Raw genomic sequence first — 20,399 nt, 5'->3', positions numbered from 1 at the left:
CTTGGCCCTTCATTTGAATATACTTGAATCCTCTTCACCTAGGAATACTCTACTTTGAGTTTGGTTGAAACTAGTCCAGTAGTTCTGGAGAAGACAATGAAATTATGAAAATTTTACGACATCGACGACAGACAAATTTCGATCAGAAAAGCACACTTGAGCCTTCGGTTGTTCAAAATCAGTTTTAGATTGCGTTGTAAAAGCATACGTGTTTTCTCCGATGAAAAAAGACAGAATCGAAATTTGATGAACAAAAGATAAGTACATGTATGATTGGACCTGAAAACAGAGCAAAAGGTAAAAGAAAAAGATTAGTCAAAATGGATTCTTCGCTCTCTTGGTATGATATTTCTAAACCTTTAAACCAAATGTGAAATTGCGTCATATCAATTCATGATTTAACAGATTGAAAACTGAGCATTGAAGTTATGTGCATCACTCATGGATTTAAAAGTATAATACTGAGAAGATGACGCACAGCTCACAAAAAAATCTTGTATACGCGAAGAGAAGAAAAAAAGTACGATAGGACGTGTACAGGTACTATATAACAAAGATTCTGTGAAAAATCTCATTAAATTGCATTCAGCAGTTTTTAAAAAGTTGTGGATACGAGATAGGTACCCTAAAGCGTAACAGACAGACAGATGGTCATCCCGATCACTATACATGAGAAGGATATGAAGATAACGAACAGTATTCAATATCAAAGTCCATAAAACAATACAAATTAGGAGCAGAGCAAACACGGACCTCCGAAACATCAGACATGGGATAAGATGCCATGGAGGAGTAAGCATCCCCTGCTGACCGGTCACACCCGACGTGTGCACCTTTTCATGATCGGGAAATAACGGAAAAATCCGTCGTCAATTCAGTGTATATATAATGGACTAATAATTAGTATGAAAAACGTCAGTCAGTATAAAATTTGTCTCAATGATAAATTGTTTTTGCTGTCATTGTCATATACATGTACATGTATACCCTCCCTCTTTTCAAGCGAGGGGTATAAAAAGAACAACAAAAGGTAACTGGAAGCATCGCAGCCTGGTATTATAAATAAAGACATGCAATTACAATGAACCACTATTGTCACTTCATTCTTTTCAAATATAAAAAATAATTATTAATTGTATTTTTTTTTACGAATTCTAATCTAAAACCGATGCGTAAGGACGTCAACTTTTATATAATTATATCTAATTAAAACATATTGATTCATTTTTAAGCAACATGTTAATTAAGTGGAAAACTAAGTCTTATTCATGAGAAATACAGTGAACTTAACGAACTGCGAAAGATAGTATTGTTCTCCCGCCTACCTCCAAGTCAATTTTCAACAGTTGACATATTTGAATGCTTTTTATACCCCCCTTCACTTTTAAAAGCAGGAGGGAATGTAGTAATCGGGATGTCCGGCAGATTGTTACGCTTTGGGATACCCATCTCTGTCCTTTCCATATCTAGGTAAATAATTGAATTAAATAGTAAATCAATAAGATAACCAGAGGGGTGCAACGATTAACTGGTTCACTCTGAAACAAGGGCCCAGTCGCCCTCGGACTACCGCGTATACTGCAGGATGCCTAAATCAGGACGGACAATATAGCCCTTCATCCACTACTCTCATTGTATGATGCCTTGTTCAGGACGGACTACGAGTATAACAGCCTGGACGGACTAGTCAGCAAATGCAGACGCTCGAGTCAAAACAAACTATGACTAACCTCCATATTGGAGGTCAACGTCGTTTGTGGCAGGCCTTAATTGGTTTGGTCTTCCAAATTCCCTCTCTAAGCTGTAAAACAGGCGAGGAATATTAAAAACGTGAATACATTATGCGAACGATAGTATTGTTCTCGCGCCTACCTCCAAGTCAATTTTCAAAAGTTAATATATTCAAATGATTTTTATGTGGATTTTCATAAAACGTTACTTATTTGGAAAAACAAAGAAAGATAACTCTATAAATTTTCTCACTCTAGAAGTCAAACTGAAAACATATTTAACCCCCCCCCCCCTCTCCCGTGAAACAAGAATTCCTTTTTGTCCCCCGCTTTTGCGAAAGCGAGGGGACAATAAATTTCATTCGTCTGTCCGTCAGAAAAACTTTAACCTTGCCAATAGCTTTTGATTAAGTGGAGCTATGACTTTCATATTTCACATGTGTATTCCTTGTGACAAGACCTTTCTTTGGATACCACCAAATTTGATCTTTTGACCTTGTAGATACTAGGACTTTCATAGTAAACATATGTATTCTTTGTGACAAGGCCTTTCATTGGATACCAACAACCCTGACCTATTGACTTTGACCTTTCTTAACTTGTGAAAAAACTTTAACCTTGGCCATAATGTTTGAATGGTAAGGGATAGGGCTTTCATACTTCACATATGTAATCCTTGTGAGAAGACCTTTTATTGGATACAAAGAATTTTGACCTTGACCTTGGATTTTAACATATAATTGGGCGTTCATATTTGAGACAATATGCCATTATAATAAAATTACATCTCACCCATAAAGACACCGAAAGCGGGGGACCACAAATCTTTGGATTTGCTTGTTACAGGTAATATGGACTGTCATTCTACAACTTTAAGCCAAAGATTTTTGTTCCACGCAGGAGGGGGGGGGGGGGGCATATATTTATTAAAAAAAAAGAAGAACGATAAAAATGCTTATTTTCCACCAATTTTAAAGCGATATAAAACTAAAGAATCGTATTTCATTGATTTATATAAGTTTATAGAAGTTCTAAGCCTCATATGAGCTTTATCGACCATCTGTCTGATCACATTTTGTCAGTCCGTCACATTTTCGACTTCTTCTCAAGAACCAGTGGACCAATTTTGACTAGACTTGGTCCAAAGCATTCTTCGATAAAGGGGAATCAAAATTGTTAAAATGAAGGGCCAAGTCCCCTCACAAGAGGAGATAATCAAGAAAAGACAAAAATAGGGTGGGGTCATTAAAAAATCTTCTCAAGAACAACTGGGCCAGAAAAGGTGAGACTTATGTAGAAGCATCCTGGGGTAGTGTAGATTCTAAATTGTTCAGATCATGACCCCGGGGGGTAGGGCAAACCTATGTATACGCCAGAGAGTATCGAACGTTACAAATTCTTTTCTTGGCGGCTAATTTCTAAAGAATAAAGAAAACGAATGTCCCACAACTGCGGGCAACTTTTTACCAGTTAATTACAATATTTTAATTGATAAAATAAACAAGTAATAAAGTGAAACCCATAAAAGACAAAGAAGTAAAATAATTAAAAATTTAAAATAATTATATATTTTTATATTTAATATATTTGGGGGGAGGAGAAGCAAAATCAGCATATTTAAATCTTAAACTAGTGTTTCAAATTGAATAAAAAGCTTCTTTAAAAGGATTTTTTTTAACAAATATATTTAATCTATATCTATGCTTTTTCAAAACATTGAAGACGATAAAAACAACTCTCTTAGCATTAAAGACATATGCTAAAGACATTACACAGAAAATGTCAGTGCAAAATGTAAATAATCGTACGATCGGTAAAGAGATTAAAAAGCTGTTTGAAATGACTGTAAAAAAAGACGTTCCTGTGCAAACTGGGCAGAAATTGAAATCCTTTATCATGGTATAAAATTTAAAGAACAAAATGCAACAAACATCAGTATTAAAGACATCCCCAAAGTTTTCCCCCCTGATTTTTCCAAATTCCATCCAATCCTTGTGACAGCAGCAAGATAAAATTAGGACATTTCCTCGGTGTCTCTTTAAACAATAGTCAGATTTTTCTAGAAGTTATGTTTGATACATGTGAAAAAAGACATGTAGAGTGATATCCTGTGGGAAACAAGTGCTCTCAAAAGAATAATACCTTTGAGCTTACAGAAAAATCGGTGACATCAATTTTTTCTGCCGTTAAAAAAATGAAAATTTGCAGAGGTGTTCCTGAGAGCAATGTGGCACAACACAGTCCCAATGTGCTAAAAGTAAATCACTACAGTATTGCATGCAATAACCACATAACATCATATCATTCAACGACATGTAATACATTTACATGTATTTCAATAAAATTATTTGGTCGGTAGGTTAGTTGGAAAAACTTTTTTCCAGAAAAATTCAACATATTTGTAGACAGTTTTAAAGAAATAAACAAAACATATGAATTGGAATGTTAAAAAAAGTTTTGAGTCGGGCCTATTTTAGTCAAGTCAGGAGAGGGCAACCAAAATTTTTAGCTCACCTGAGCTGAAAGCTCGAGTGAGCTTTTTTGATCACACGATGTCCGTGAACCACTGGGCCTTTAACCAAACTTATTACAAAGTATTCTTGGGCAAGGGGGAGTTTTAAAATATCAAAATAAAGAGCCTAGTCCCCTTTCAAGGGGAAATAAACAAGAAAAGACAAAATAAGGTGGGATCATTAAAAATCTTCTGAAGGACTGGGCCAGGAAAGCTGAAACGTATGTGGAAGCATTCTGGGGTAGAATAGATTCTAAAGTATTTAAATCATGACAGGGGAGGGGGTAGGGGGCCACAACAGGTATAACAAGAGAGGAAATCTGGTCAAGAACTGCATCACCAAAGTTACCCAGGTGAGCGATGTGGCCCATGAGCCTCTTGTTTAATGGTGGCATGAAAGAAAATGTTGTAATACTTCAAAATAACAAAGTTTTCAAATATTTTTTTTTTTATAATTAGGTTACCCGAGTTATTCAGGTCACCTATTGCTATCCGTTGTTGCCAGTCGGCGGTCGTCGTGCGTTAACATTTGAAAATTTTCTAGACCGCTTTACCAATGTCAACCAATTATTGCATATAACATCGATGTGTGAAGGGGAACAAAAATTGTGAATTTCATCGTCCCTGCCCCACTGGGCCCGAGGGGTGGGGCTAAAACCACCAAAATTAATGCGATCTTTAAAAATCTTCTCCTTTACTCCTGGACATCAAGCAGTCAAACTGTTGGCATAATTGTAATCAGCGGTGAGCCCTCTTCCAAAATTGTGAAATTCATGGCCCCAGGGTCATTGGTTCTGGTGTAAGGGCAGGGCTATATAAATAATGTAGTAGAAGTGCATTATTTCTTTGAAAATTTTCTTTTTTTCTTCCGATCCTTGGGTAGTAAACAAACTGACCAAGTACATAGTTATGATACACAAGAGTACCTCTTCAAAAATTGTGAAATTCATGGCCCCTGGGTCAGGGGTTATGGTGTAAGGGTGGGATGGCGCTCTATTGATTATATAGTGAAAATACATTAATCCTTTGAAAATCTCCTCTGCTCCTGGGTATTAATTAAATTAAGTGTATAGTTATTATGAGCAATAGTGCTTCTTCCAAAATTGGAAAATCCATGGCCCTTGGGTCAGGAGTTCTGGTGTAGGGGGTGGCTCTATTGATCATGTAGTGAAATTAAATTAATTCCTTGAAAATCTCCCTTGCTCCTGGGAATTACATTTAGTTATAACGAGCAAGAGTGCCTCTTCCAAAATTGTGAATTTCTTTTTGGGTCCCTTGGTCAGGGGTTCTGGTGTTAGGGCTCTTAGACTAATGATTATGTAGTTAAAATGCATGAATTCTTTGAAAATCTTTTCCTTGCACATGGGTAATATTCGAATGAAGAAAGTACTTATTTGTGATGAAGAAAGGTGCCTCTTCCAAAATGATTTATTTCAGGGGAGGGGAGTTACATATACAGTATATTCTGAAAATAAATTAATTCTTTGAAATCTGCTCTTTGGTATTAATCAACCATTAATGATAAGCGAAGGTGCCTTTTTGAAAATTTTGAAATATGTGGCACCAGGGTCAGTGGTTCCTGTGGGTGAGTGCACAACTGGTTATATAGTGGAAATATATTTTCTCTTTGTTCTCTGATCTACCTCTGGGTATTAAGTAACCAAAGTAAAGTGTATAGTTATGATTAGCAATGGTGCCTAGTTCAAATTGTGAATTTCATGGCTCCTGGTTTAAAACACGAACCAAAATTTTTGGAAAGTTGTTGAATGAATCTCAGGTGACCTACAAGGTCAGTGGGCCTCTTCAGTCTTGTTGTTTTTGTTGAAAGATAGCAGTCCTCTTCAATGACTTTAAGAAAATGGAAGAGAAAACTTCCAATACATACTCCTAAAAATAAATGAACAAATCCCAGTTGTTTTTGTTGAAAGATAGCAGTCCTCTTCAATGACTTTAAGAAAATGGAAGAGAAAACTTCCAATACATATTCCTAAAAATAAATGAACAAATCCCATTAAAAACAGCGGTCATAAAGCTTCGATGCTTTCAGTTGTTAAGCTTTTACATCAATTTTTTTTAGCTCTACTGATCGGAGACCAGAAGAGCTTATGCGGTGGTAAGGTGTCTGTCGTCCGTCCGTCTGTCTCTCTGTAAACAATTTTTCAAAATGCTACTACTCTTTCAGTTTTGGTCTAATTTCACTATAAATTGGCACACAAGTAGACTACCATAAAGTACATAAATTAGTGCATCGGTGTTTGATTTCGATGAAGGTTTTGTCATGGTTACTAAAAATAGAAATTTCTGTAAAATTCCTTTAAAATGCTACTCCTCCTACAGTTTTGGTTTGATTTCTATATTACTTGGCACACAAGTAGACTACACTAAGATACATAATGTAATGCATGTTTTTTTATTTTGATTTTAATGAACGCTGTTGTCATGCTTACTGCAAAATTCCTTTAAAACTTTTCCCATTTTCGACTTCTTCTGTGGTGTCACTGTTCCAATTTCAACCAAACTTGGCACGAAGCATCCTTGGGTGAAAGGGATTCAAGTTTCTTCAAATGAAGGGCCACGCCCTTATTCAAGGGACGATAATTCAGAAATAGTGAAATTGTATTATAGAACGAGAGCTCTTTTCCTCCTTTTCTCTCTCTCTCTCTCTCATTGGAAAGAAGACATGATAAAGCATAGTTGGGATATTTTGAAAACATCTCTCAGTACGTGAAGGATAATGTAACAGGGAAAAAAAACAAACTTTGTGTCCATTTTAGCAAAATTGTTTAAATGGAGGTCGTTTTAAGTCCATCGTTTATAAATATTTATTTTCTATTGTTATAGTTTTGTAATGTTTGTATCTTAACTCATGTTATGACAGAAATAAAGATGGGAATGACAAAAAAAAACTTGACTTAGATATTCTTTATGAAAAATCTGAACAAAAATGTTAATATCGTACATGTAATATGCACATTTAAACATTGTGTCCTAACTATCTGCAAAGTTTTGACGAAATTCTGTGCAACGGTGTATGACGAGTTGCGCTGACAAAAAAAAACAAAACAGGACTAACGGACTGACTGACACACTGACTGACTGACGGACGGGTCAAAACATTATACCTCACGCAACTTGTTGCGTGGTGTATAATTACATAAAAGCCTACAGACGGTTTTAAATAAAAAATATCCAAATGATACAACCTAGCTTTTTATTTGACTTTTAAGAGTTTCATTTATACATTAAACAATTTAGATAAAATTCAATTTCGAACGGAACGTAAAGATACAAGTTTATATATCCTAAAAAGCATTTAATTTTATTTATCTTCTTCAAAGAGCATAATTAAAAAATAACTTTGCATATCAAAGTATTGTTTTATTTGTACATATCTGTAGAAACAATAGTATTATATTATACTACATGTAGTACGTCATTTGCAATAGGATTATGCTTGCTGCATTGCGTTTGGTCGGATGTCGGACTTGTAGATCCATCTTTCTCTTGAGATATACTGCTCACTTTAGAAACACGTGACTTTTTGATAATCAAGAACACTCCCCCATTTAATACACCTCCCATATTAGTAAATATCGCTAGGAGTTCAAGGACTTCAAAGGGGGTATTGTCTACCAACTGCCAGACGCCATGAAGCGGCAAGGCCCACCACTGAATGAAATAGGCCGCAACAAATAAGGACATATTCTTGGCTGCCCTAGCTGATCTTTGACTCGAAGATTTGCGATTCCTCAGCGACGCTGAAACAATAAATACACTGTATTCTATAAAGTTGGTAAAATTTTATATTTACATAATTCATGGTTCAAACGGTGTCTTTTTATCACCGAATTTTATGCTTCTACTTTTTTCTTCAGAATATATATAATTATCAGAAAACACTTCACTCACACTTAAGGACATACGCAACGCACTTTCAAAATACGTTGCGTATGTCCTTAAACAGATTTAAAAGACAACGTCAAATTACAATTACATTCACTATAGTATGCTCTATGTTAATAAATAACTTATAATTTTTGCTTATCTGTCCAATTTTCATAGAAAGCTAATTTCTATGCGTATTAATGGACTGCACGCAGGTGTTCATCGTGTAAGCTGGTTTTTAATCATGACTGCGTGCCGAATACCATTTATCTGTAAAACACTGAATCTTGCAAAGAGAAAGGTGTTAAATACAGGAAAAGGAAATCAAGATGACTGCTTTTTATCCTCCCTTACTTACCATGCAAAAAGCTGTATGTTTATCCCAATCCAAATACATTTATACACATTGACTTCATGATACCTAGTAATATTTTTTATGAGAAAAAATAGCTTTCTCCCAAAAACAATTACTGTCATTTTCTTCTTAATTCGTGCATAAATAATTAGGAAAATGGTTTCTAAAGAGGCAAGGAATGCATTTTAATGAATTGCATGTTACAAGTTGAATGAAGAATTTAATAACGAAATGAAAATTCCATTCTAAAAAATATTTGGTATAAAAAAGTCCTTTTGCAAGCGTCATCTTTCCTAATTATCCAAGACTCCAAACACTAAGGAACATTTGAACATTACATCTGTTTATTCAGAGTATTAACAGCAATTCACAGCAACTTCACTTTCATATAATATATGGAAATCACTCAAACCTGTTTAAGGTACTCCGATCCTCAAGTTATGGAATTCAGGCTTTGACTTATTGAAAATGCTCAAAAAAATGTCTCTAAATTCTCAAAGGAATGTGTTTTATCCATGGTAATTCTTAAAATTTTATCTTTAAAGTTTGCAACTCATATATAAGGAAACTTAGTTAATCTCAAATAAATTTCTAAGAAATGCGAATAAAACACTACTTTGTATTTTCAAATTCAAATTTGATCAACAAAGCATGAAGGTTAGCCTACACGTAAACCTCGTAGGAAAATTGAAAAAAAAAAGGCATTCTGAGAGTATTGCATAAGCAATACATGTCTACTACCGGATTCACCTTCTCTCTATCACGAAACCGATCGTTATCCCAGTTATATATATAACATTTTAAATATGTCATAATTCCGTCAAAAATCAAGAAATAAGAAATTCAAATTTGGTCAGTCATCAAAATATACTTACATAAAAATCAGTTTCAATATCTGCAAGAATTTAGAAAAAAAAGTTCGCAAAACCAAGTTTGATGAGAGATTGATAGACAGACAGACGGACTCAGAGGGAACTTTATTGTTGAAAATCGATGCACGGTGACACAAAAGCTGATCACTCACTAACATGGCAGTGTGCATCCTGTATATAGGTTAACAATTGTAGGACATTACCTAAAGCATGAAATTTATATGAAAGAAATATTTTCCAAAGGGAGTTAAACAAAATACTATTACCACATGATCATAAAGCATTTTCTCTTATTGGAAGGCTTCTCTGGGATCTCCGTAATGGTGCAAAGCGGGAGCGATTCACCCTCGCACGGATTTCGGCTCAAATTGTCAGTAAACGATTATTTTATTAATATGTCTTACCTGGACTTCCCAAATTTAGTCATCCCAGACATAAATCGATCCAAAAATATACAGAACAATCCGTATTCTTCATGTATGTCAACATCACAACTTAAATTTATCCGCCATGTTTACTGACTTTGACAGATTTTACTTTGGGACAGCCAATGAGATTAAGGATCTACAGGGAGCGGATTTCTTTGAAAACACCTTATTTTAAGCCTAAATATCGCTGCTTACGAAATAACAACACATGGAATGATTTTATTTATCGATGTTTAGCGTTTCTATTCATCACAATTACTTATAAACATCGACATTTGCTTTTTTGAGTTATTCTAAATTTCAAGCGCAAGTCTCACTACGTCACGCGTAAACTGTCATGGCTGTTGAGTAGAACCGACAGGTAAATACACAGATTTATTTTATATGGTTTTCGCGTTAAACGGGCTATTTTGTCGACAGTGAATAAAAAGTTGTCTTATTGGAAGTAAGTTGAATGTAAAAACAATTTATTCTGCCTGCAGTAGCTCGTATTTAAAAAATATTTTGCACCATTACAGAGATGCTGTGGAATTGTAGCCCTCTCCAGAAAATATCAGATAAAAAAAATCGGAGAGGGCTACATTATTGCAGCTAAGGAAAAAAAATCTGGCGGAGAGAAAAACCAGAAGTCTCTGATGAGACTGTAGCTCTACTGGTCTGTACGTATATGTTAAAGTGAAATTTTGTGTGAAATTGTTTGTATAATTAATGCTAGATTTATATTATCTTAATCTTTTTGATTTGTAGGAATTGCTCTAAGCTACAGATGCAGTGATCTGGCCTGGGGACCATAAAACTTAGACGAGCTCACTTGTGATCTCAGTTTTACAAAAGGAATAAATATGGTGGAAAAGTGAGACTGAGATCAAGAGTGGGCTCATCTAAGTTTTATGGCCCCCAGGCCTGTTCATGTGATAAGGTCATGACCGCTCATTAAGATGTTACTGGGAAATTTCGCTCCTGTGTCAGCATTGCTGACTTTTATCAGCCGAGTCTCAGTGGGATTGAATGTCCAAAGTGCTGACCATGAGAAAATGCAGAATTCATAGTGTTCATAGTTAACAGGTTAATTTAGCAGTGATTGACAGTCTGTAGGTTTGGCAATTCTTAATATTTAGCGTAGAATTTGTGTGCTCAATTACTTATTCAGTCAGGGCCTGTGTTACATGGGAATACAAAATAACTTTGTTGGAAACTTTGGGCGTTTTTATCTAAAAAACAGAAAGTTTCGGTGTAACAGTATCACAAAGGAAAAGTAGCATTTGGATTTGAAATTTTGCATTAGGCAGCAATAAATAGAATTGTATATCTAAGTGTAGTCTACTTGTGTGCCAAGTTATATTGAAATCAGACCAAATATGTAGGAGGAGCCGCGTTTTAAAGGAATTTCACAGAAATTTCTATTTTCAGCAACCATGGCAACACTGTTCACCGAAATCAAAAACCGATGCGCTAAATTATGTAGCTTGGTGTAGTCTACTTCTGTGTCAAGTTATATTGTAATCAGACAAAAATTGTAGGAGGAGTAGCGTTTTAAAGGAATTTCATGTACCATAGGTCGCCATTTTTCTATTGTTTTATTTGTGGGTTATCTACACCATAACCCATGGGCGGAGCCTTCATTACCTATAGGCGGAGCCTTGAATCGCATACAAAACAAAACTTTATTTTCAATCTTTAATAATGTGTACATAATATATTGGCAAAAAACATAAAACGAATTAGGTCCATATCATTTAACCAGAAATGATATCTTGATTTACAATCCGTTTAAAAACTTACAAAGCCGTAGTATTCCGACACATAAACACGTACAGTGATTTTGGGGATATGGCTGGACATCTTTCTGCGAGCTTCCACAACAAATTTACCTCTAGCTACTTTTTAATGAGTGCAGGTTCGGTTAAATTCTCAAGTTCTGGAATTTCACTTCCGATACCTAATATACGCGCAGATGGCTACATGTACATCCAACGTCAGAACGGTCCAACTGCTGTATAACATTCTCGGGTGTAACCGGCTCTTGGGTCAAATGAAAATCCACTTGAGTAAGAGATAAATCCCAAATACCATCGAACACGTTTACTTCGTCCTCTATCAACTGGCCTATCTGTGATTTGTGAATTTTGCGGCAGTTCAAGGATCATGATCCATGCTCATTCATCACTTTCGTCCATTTTCGCCTTATGACTGCGAGTGCGCAAAATGCGCAATGAAATGTAATATACATGAACAATGTATAGCGCGTGCTACTATAACTACTGTTAATCACTTTTTATTCGCGAGAACTTTATTTTCGCGTAATTACGCGAGACAGTGTGCTCGCGAAAATTTAATTCTTGCTCATTATAAAGTATTCCTTAAGATTATATAGAGCAATTACCACAATTCGTGAAAATTTTGTCTCGCTGATCAAGAGCAAATAACTATCTCGCGAAAAGAAGGTGTCTTGTCTCGAAAATTTAGTGATCTACAGTATGTCAGGTGACAAACCATATGAGGAAATGTTTTTGGAACTATACATCATCTGCCTGTCATATTAGGAAATCTGAGAGTGCTATGGTACATGCGACGTACCGTATAATTTTTAATAGGTTTTCTTCAGATACCCTATAGAGAGGTTAAAAGGTCACTCGAAGGCTGCGCCTTATAGCCTCTCTATAGGGTATCTGGAGAAAACCAATAAAAACTTATACGGTAACTACTACATATAAATTTCTATTTTTAGTAACCATGGCAACACCGATGCATTAAATTATGTCTCTTAGTGTAGTCTACTTGTGTGCCAAGTAATATTTGAAATCAAACCAAAACTGTAGGAGGAGTAGCGTTTTAAAGGAATTTCTATTTTTAGTAATCATTGCAACACCGTTCATCAAAATCAAAAACCGATGCACGAAATTATGTATCTTAGTGTAGTCTACTTGTGTGCCAAGTTATATTGAAATCAGAATAAAACTGAAGGAGGAGTAGCGTTTTTTTTACAGACAGACAAGTAAACGGACGGACGATGGGCACCTTACAATCGCATAAGCTCTTCTGGTCTCCGACCAATAGAGCTCCAAATGTTAGGTAATACGTGTGACTGTAATTTGATACCTTTCACCCTCTTTCCTTCAATCTTTATTTGCTTCCACGTCAGAATATACAATACTGTGTTTACAATTAGCACAAGGAGAACCGGAAGTGTAGAAACAAATGTCACCACCCTCTCCCCCACGATTCCACAGCTAAATGAACCAGAAGTCTCTGTCGAGACTGAAGCTCTACTGGTTTGTACTTATAATAAAGAAAGGGAAAAGTAGCAGTAGGGATATAAAACTTTACAATAGCAATAAATAGAATAATGAAAAAAAACGATACACAGAATTATGTATCTTAGTGTAGTCTACTTGTGTGCCAAGTTATATTGAAATCAGACCAAAACTGTAGGAGGAGTAGCATTTTGAATAATTTCCACAAAAATTTCTATTTTTAGTAACAACGACAACACCGTTCATCGAAATCCAACACCGATATACAGCATTATGTATTTTAGTGTAGTCTACTTGTGTGCCAAGTTATATTGAAATCAGATTAAAACTGTAGGAGGAGTAGCATTTTGAAAGAATTTCACAGAAATTTCTATTTTTAGTAACAACAGCAACACCATTCATTGAAATCAAAAACCGATACACAGCATTATGTATCTTAGTGCAGTCTACTTGTGTTCCAAGTTATATTGTAATCAGACCAAAACTGTAGGAGGAGTAGCATTTTGAAAGAATTTCACAGAAATTTCTATTTTTAGTAACAACGGCAACACCGTTCGTGGAAATCAAAAACCGATACACAGAATTATGTATCTTATTGTAGTCTAATTATATTGAAATCAGCAGGAGGAGTAGCATTTTGAAAGAATTTCACAGAAATTTCTATTTTTAGTAACAACGGCAACACCGTTCGTTGAAATCAAAAACCGATATATAGAATTATGTATCTTAGTGTAATCTACTTGTGTGCCAAGTTATATTGAAATCAGACCAAAACTGTAGGAGGAGTAGCATTTTGAAAGAATTTCACAGAAATTTCTATTTTTAGTAACAACGAAAAATAAAAACCGATACACAGAATTATGTATCTTAGTGTAGTCTACTTTTTAAAGGCTTTTTAAAGGCAAGCAAACAATTATATATATTAATTTAAAAAACATTTCTTAATATTTGACTGCTAAATTGAATAGAAAATAATTGTAAATGTGTATTTGGATTCCTCGGTAACAAAATAATAGATATAATTCAAACTGATTTTAATAAAAGACAGGAAATACAAGAGTATACCACATTGCATTTATGAAATGTGGATGCAAACACTCGTGTATAAAGCCGCTTAATCCGAAACTGGCACATATTATCTTACACAATAAAAGTACGTCATTACATAGATAATATATAAAAATAAATTATAAGATTGATTTAATAGTTTATTACAACAATCCTTACATGGAAAACATAGATCAAAAACCTTATTGACAAACAGAAGTTTCTGCAGGAAGTTAAGATCTGTTGTGAAGTCACCTTTGAAAAAAATATATTTATCGGTTATGTCTAATAATGAAGATAATTCCAACCCGAGTATTTTTTTTCCATTAAGCCTAAGTCATAATACATTTTTTAAAAATCAAGAAATTAATTGAATATAATCCATAATAATTTTTATTATATTAATATGCATATTTAAAGAATATATAGGAAAATCATATATTTTTAAAGATTTTATTTTAAAGGAAGTTTATAACTAAGGCTAAAATATTGTTCGTGTACAGGTATATGTACTTTGTTGTGAAAAAAAAATGCTCGGGTTTCAACATTGAATTATTTTTTGTGTGACCAAACAAAAATTATTTTTTTAACTTTTTTGAATTAAAAGAAAAAGACTTTTGGGATATAATTTGACAAAAGTTGAAACAATTTATTGACAATTATTTTTCAAGAAGAAAAACATATATTTTTTTGCGATTAGAATCGGACTACGCGGCTTTAAGCGTACTCTAGCTACAATACACTTGTGAGGGTTATTGACAAACAAGATGACGAAGTAAGAATATCAGCTGTCTCTTTTAGAATCATCATTTCGTAAGTTCTGTGGTCGATACAATGACCTTGTCAGCAAATACAATTTATCATGCTGACTGACTTTATACATACCGAATCTGATATTGTTAGGTCATTACTTACACACTGAGCTATCCCCGTTATTTCCCGATCATGATAAGGAGCACACAACTATTGGGACCGGACAGCAGGGGATGCTCACTCCTCCATGGCACCTGATCCCACATCCGATGTTTTAAAGGTCAGTGTCAGCTCCGCTTCTATTTTGTAATGTTTAACTGGACTTTTGGGTTCGAATACTGTTCGATATCTCCACATATTTCATTTCAAAGATGGGAAGAAAATCAGATCCAGCATCTTAAACTTTTCTATGAAACATTCTCAATATTTATCTTTTCTTCTTTGCACGAGCCTTAGTCCTATCGATCCTTACAGGCACATAGTATCAGGGGGTCTAACCTTCATTTTTCCCAGATATAATTTTTTCTGTAGAAAATACTGAAATACTTGGCTCCCCTATATTTGTCGTAGTATAATCAAATAAGGTTCATGTAGGTATGAACAGGAAAAAAAATAAAAAAACATCCCCCCATGAAAAAGGATGTTCGAGGTTGAGAAATCTTCGATTTTGAATTTTTTCTCTCTGGCTGCAGCCCCCCCCCTTTTTTTCAAAATAGATGCTACGTGCCTGCCTCTTCAAACATTTCTTATATATTTCATAACAAATCAGTCATTTTCTTGTCGATTTTCAATCAGGACTACATATATTTCGTCGGGTGTTGCTAAAACGCGGAAAGAAAAATGGAATGGATCGGAAAACGGAATATTATATCATTTCAGATTAAATCACTTAAAATACAGAAAAAAAATTATCAGAGACGATATATCTTGTACATAGTCAATCCCGCAATATTAAATTTACAAGTTGATTAAGTCATGTTCAGTCTCTTATTTGCGGAAATCGTTGACATAGCAGTGACGTAGAATCGAATTTGAAAGTATGTTGTGTGTGTGAGGGAAAAGGAAGACAATTGTTTGATTCGGAAGGGGGATAGGTTCCAACTCCAACATCTTACAGAACTATTATTTTTACACTTACTTCCTACATTAATAACATAAACAAAAATTTGGGGAGGAGTTCAATGAACATTTCTATAAACAAGAGGCCCACGGGCCTTATAGGTCACCTGAGTATTGTGTAACAACTTTCAAACAATTAAATTTGGTTCATGTTTTAAACCAGAGGCCATGAAATTCACAATTCACAATTTTGAAAGAGCCACCATTGCTTATCATATTTATTAACTTAGCATGCTTACTCTATTTACTTAATACCCAGAGGTAGATCAGAGTAACAAAGAGAAAATGCAATTCCACTTTATACCCAGTTGTGCACCTCACCCCAAAGGAACCACTGACCCAGGGGCAACACATTTCAAAATTTTGCAAATTTTATCATAAAATGGTTGATTAATACCAAATAGCAGAGTTCAAAGCATTAATTTACTTTCAAACTATGTAACCCCCCCCCCCCCGACCCAGGGGGCATAAAAAACCACTTTGCTAGATGCACCTTTCTTTATCATAAATATATATACTTGGATCATTGGCATAAAACCCAGAAGCAAAGGAAAATATTTTCAAAGAATTAATGTATTTTTATTATATAATCAATAGTGCCCCGCCCTAACACCAGAACCCCTGACCCTGGGGCCATAAAATTCACAATTTTATAGGAGGCGCTCTTGCTCATCATAACTATGTGCTTAGTTAGTTTATTTAATACCCAGAAGCAGAGAAGAAGTTTTTCAAAGAATTAATGCATTTTCACTATATAATCTATAGAGCCCCGCCCTAACACCAGAACCCCTGACCCTGTGGCCAAAAAATTCAAAATTTATAGGAGGCACTCTTGCTTATCATAACTATGTACTTAGTTAGTTAATCTATCGGATTTTTAAATGTTATTCCATGTTAAACTGGTGATTCAGAAGCAGAGAAGAAAATGATTTTCTAATACCCAGAAGCAGAGAAGAAGATTTTCAAAGAATCGATGCATTTTCACTATATAATCAATAGAGCCCCGTTCTAACATCAGAACCCCTGACCCCGGGGCCCTAAAATTCACAATTTTATAGGAGGCGCTCTTGCTCATCATAACTATGTGATTAGTTAGTTTATTTAATACCCAGAAGCAGAGAAGAAGATTTTCAAAGAATAAATGCATTTTCACTATATAATCTATAGAGCCCCGCCCTAACACCAGAACCCCTGACCCCGGGGCCATAAAATTCACAATTTTGGAAAAGGCACTCTTGCTCATCATAACTCTGTGCTTAGTTAGTTTATTTAATACTCAGAAGCAGAGAAAATATTTTCAAAGAATTAATGCATTTTCACAATATAATCAATAGAGCCCCGCCCTAGCACTAGAACCCCTGACCCTGGGGCCATGAATTTCACAATTTTGGAAGAGGCACTCTTGCTCATCATAACTATGTGATTAGTTAGTTTATTTAATACCCAGAAGCAGAGAAGAAGATTTTCAAAGAATAAATGCATTTTCACTATATTATCTATAGAGCCCCGCCCTAACACCAGAACCCCTGACCCCGGGGCCATAAAATTCACAAATCTGGAAGAGGCACTCTTTCTCATCACAACTATGTTCTTAGTTAGTTTATTTAATACCCAGGAGCAGAGAAGAAGATTTTCAAAGAAATAATGCATTTTCACAATATAATCAATAGAGCCCCGCCCTAGCACTAGAACCCCTGACCCTGGGGCCATGAATTTCACAATTTTGGTAGAGGACTCAATGCTCATTACATTCATGCCAACAGGGTGCCTGCTTGATGTCCAGGAGTAAAGAAGAAGATTTTTCAAGATTGCAATAATTTTAGTGGTATTGGCTGCACCCCTCAGGCCCCAGGGAGGCGGGGACCATGAAATTCAAAATTTTTGTTTCCCTTTACCTGTAGATGCTGTGTACCAAATTTGGTTAAATTGGTTCAGTGGTTTCAGAGAAGAAGCTGAAAATGTTCAAATGTTAACACACGACGGACGACGACGGACGAAAACGGATAGCAATAAGTCACCTGAATTTCTCAGGTGACCTAAAAAAGTAAATTCTGGAAAAAAGTAGTTGGAGGCAAGCCAAATATTTGATATCTAGATGAACCATGGGAAGAGAAATAAAATGTTAAAAAAAAAATTAAGATTACGATTAAAGCAAACCTCTACGGCAAGAACATCTCGCGATCGAATGTAATACTGGTTGTTAAAATTTTATACAAAATATAGTCGCTTCCTATTTATTAAAATTCTGGTTAGATATAGTTTGAAAACTTTTCTGTGATTATATGTGGCATCTTTACATTAAATGAAGTTACAAGTGTGTTTGTATGTGGTACATATGTAAATGTGGGGGGAGGGTATGAATGACCCCGTAAAACATTTGAGTTTATTTTCCCGCTCATTAGAAAGTTCTAAAAAATTGCAAAAGACAAACATTTTTGTGTCCAAAATATACGTAAGAATTAATTAATCAATTTGTGTGGCTGTGGGCCCCTACCTCAAACTTTCAAGGTTCCTGGATTCTCCACTGCTTGCATAATTTGAATGTCAAAACTAGATTTTTTTTCTGTATAGATCCTTGTATGTACATACTAATAGTTTTTTTTCCTCTGTCTTTTTCGAGACAATATCTTTTTATATGAATGAATTCTCTTTAAAAAAACAAAATTCTTACGAAACGGTCAGTGCCTGGGGCAATAAAACTTACACGATCTCACTTTTGATATCAGTCTTACTTTTTCCAAAGGAATTAATAGTGGAAAAGTGAGACTGAGATCAAAAGTGAGCTCGTTTAAGTTTAATGGCCCCCTGGCCAGATGGATACATAGGATTTGAGTCTGGTTGATATGTATTTTATAGACCATCGCATGTATACAATTCTGAGGGGTGCATGAATCGTAAATATATCATATTTTACGATACATTATTATTATTATAAGATATGAATTTAATCAAGATTATTGCTTTTTATATCTTATTTATATCTAATCTAGGTTATTTGTTTTAACATACATTTTCTGCTCCGTTCCGCGTTTTAGCAACACTTTATTTCGTCGGACCTGTTTTAGAAACAATATCTTAACACAAATTTCATTTTTTTTTTAGTAGAGCGACTTTTGTTCACGATAAAGATTATTGATCTATGTTGATATATTTGTACGGCGCAGCATTAGATCTTTTATACTTAAGGGAAAAATTAATTTAAAGATTATGAAATCAATAAAATAAGCTGAATATCCTGTCACCGACTGTTTTTCATCTTATTCAAATATATCTATCTTGCAGCATTGACCGAACGAAATTAGCTTGAGTATCTAAATAGAACAAGTGGGTTTTGATGCAGGAAATTGATGAAACCAACGCATACAGTAATAGAACAAGTAAAAAAAATTCAGCACAAGAAATACTTGTTAATCTTACTATGTCCCAGTAGGTCCGAGCTGCTTGTAGGAAACCAAGAATACACAAATGATAAATGGTAAGCCTAAAGCAACGGAGATTATCCTCCAGTCTCTGACACCATAATTCAACTTCCATTTCAACTTTATTAACAGAAAGGCATTAGTTGCAATGATAAAAACCAATGAACTCTGGGCAACTGTAAACTCGTATAACACAAATCCATAGAATTCGCATAAGTTTATCGGATGAACATGGCCATGGACTATCAACATATGAATATGGTCCGTGCAATGGACCACGTGAAGTAAAATATCACAAACAGCCATGTAAATTGCGAAACGTTCACACTTGCTCCATCCAACGAAAAAATTCACATTCTTTTTATTTTTTATGGAGGTAGCTATCACTAATCCTGCACATAGGACACTTAGGCCTATAAAGACTAAGGCTGTAGAATGAAGCACAAGAAAACGTCCATCATTTATTCCAAAAATTTTGAATCTGTATCTTTCGTCCATCATGATGTATGTTTGTCGTTCCCTTCTTCGGGCGTCTCTGATGCTGGTGCTATCATATTTCTTACTGGCATGAAGCAAATCGAAATTGTTAATTAATCCCGTGTACTTTATTTCCTACATCCAATTAATATCTCATTGTTGCATAATTCATCTTGGTCTCTTAAAATTGTACACGAGGATGTAAAAGTTATCAATTTCCCTTTTTCTCATGAGTCCACTTGAATTAAGACAAAGACTTCTTATAGTTTTAAGTGTGTTTTAATTGTTCCATTAATCAAAAGTATTCAGATTGATTTTACGTTTTCCTGTTTAATATTATCAAAGGTTAACAGCATAATCCAAACGGAAAACAGTGTCCTTTTAGAAGCACAATCAGCGTATTCTTTCTGTGAGTTTTTTGCCACACAGAAACTGATGCACGATAATTCAAACCTTCTGACACGCAATAATCTGAAACTCTATAATACATTGATATAAAATTTATCGAAATGAAATACAGCTTTTTGGTGTACGATTTTTATAAATTC

At 34.8% G+C, this 20,399-nt stretch overlaps 1 protein-coding gene across 1 annotated transcript; it reads right to left on the bottom strand.

Annotated features, from left to right (window-relative positions):
• Positions 1-7,573: 7,573 nt before the first annotated feature.
• LOC134256833 (uncharacterized) lies at positions 7,574-19,995 on the bottom strand. The gene is made up of 3 exons (XM_062739498.1): positions 19,373-19,995; positions 12,882-13,012; positions 7,574-8,000 (listed from the first exon to the last, which is right to left on the bottom strand). Exons 1-3 carry the CDS (start codon positions 19,873-19,875, stop codon positions 7,657-7,659), a joined length of 978 nt encoding a protein of 325 aa, XP_062595482.1. The 5' UTR covers positions 19,876-19,995; the 3' UTR covers positions 7,574-7,656.
• Positions 19,996-20,399: the final 404 nt, after the last annotated feature.

Source organism: Saccostrea cucullata, unplaced genomic scaffold (genome assembly GCF_032062105.1).
Source record: "Saccostrea cucullata isolate Sc308-1 unplaced genomic scaffold, CSIRO_AGI_Scuc_v1 ctg8, whole genome shotgun sequence".
NCBI lineage: Eukaryota > Metazoa > Mollusca > Bivalvia > Ostreida > Ostreidae > Saccostrea > Saccostrea cuccullata.
The sequence above is the reverse complement of the archived record's forward strand: the minus strand, read 5'-3'. Positions and strand labels throughout refer to the sequence as shown.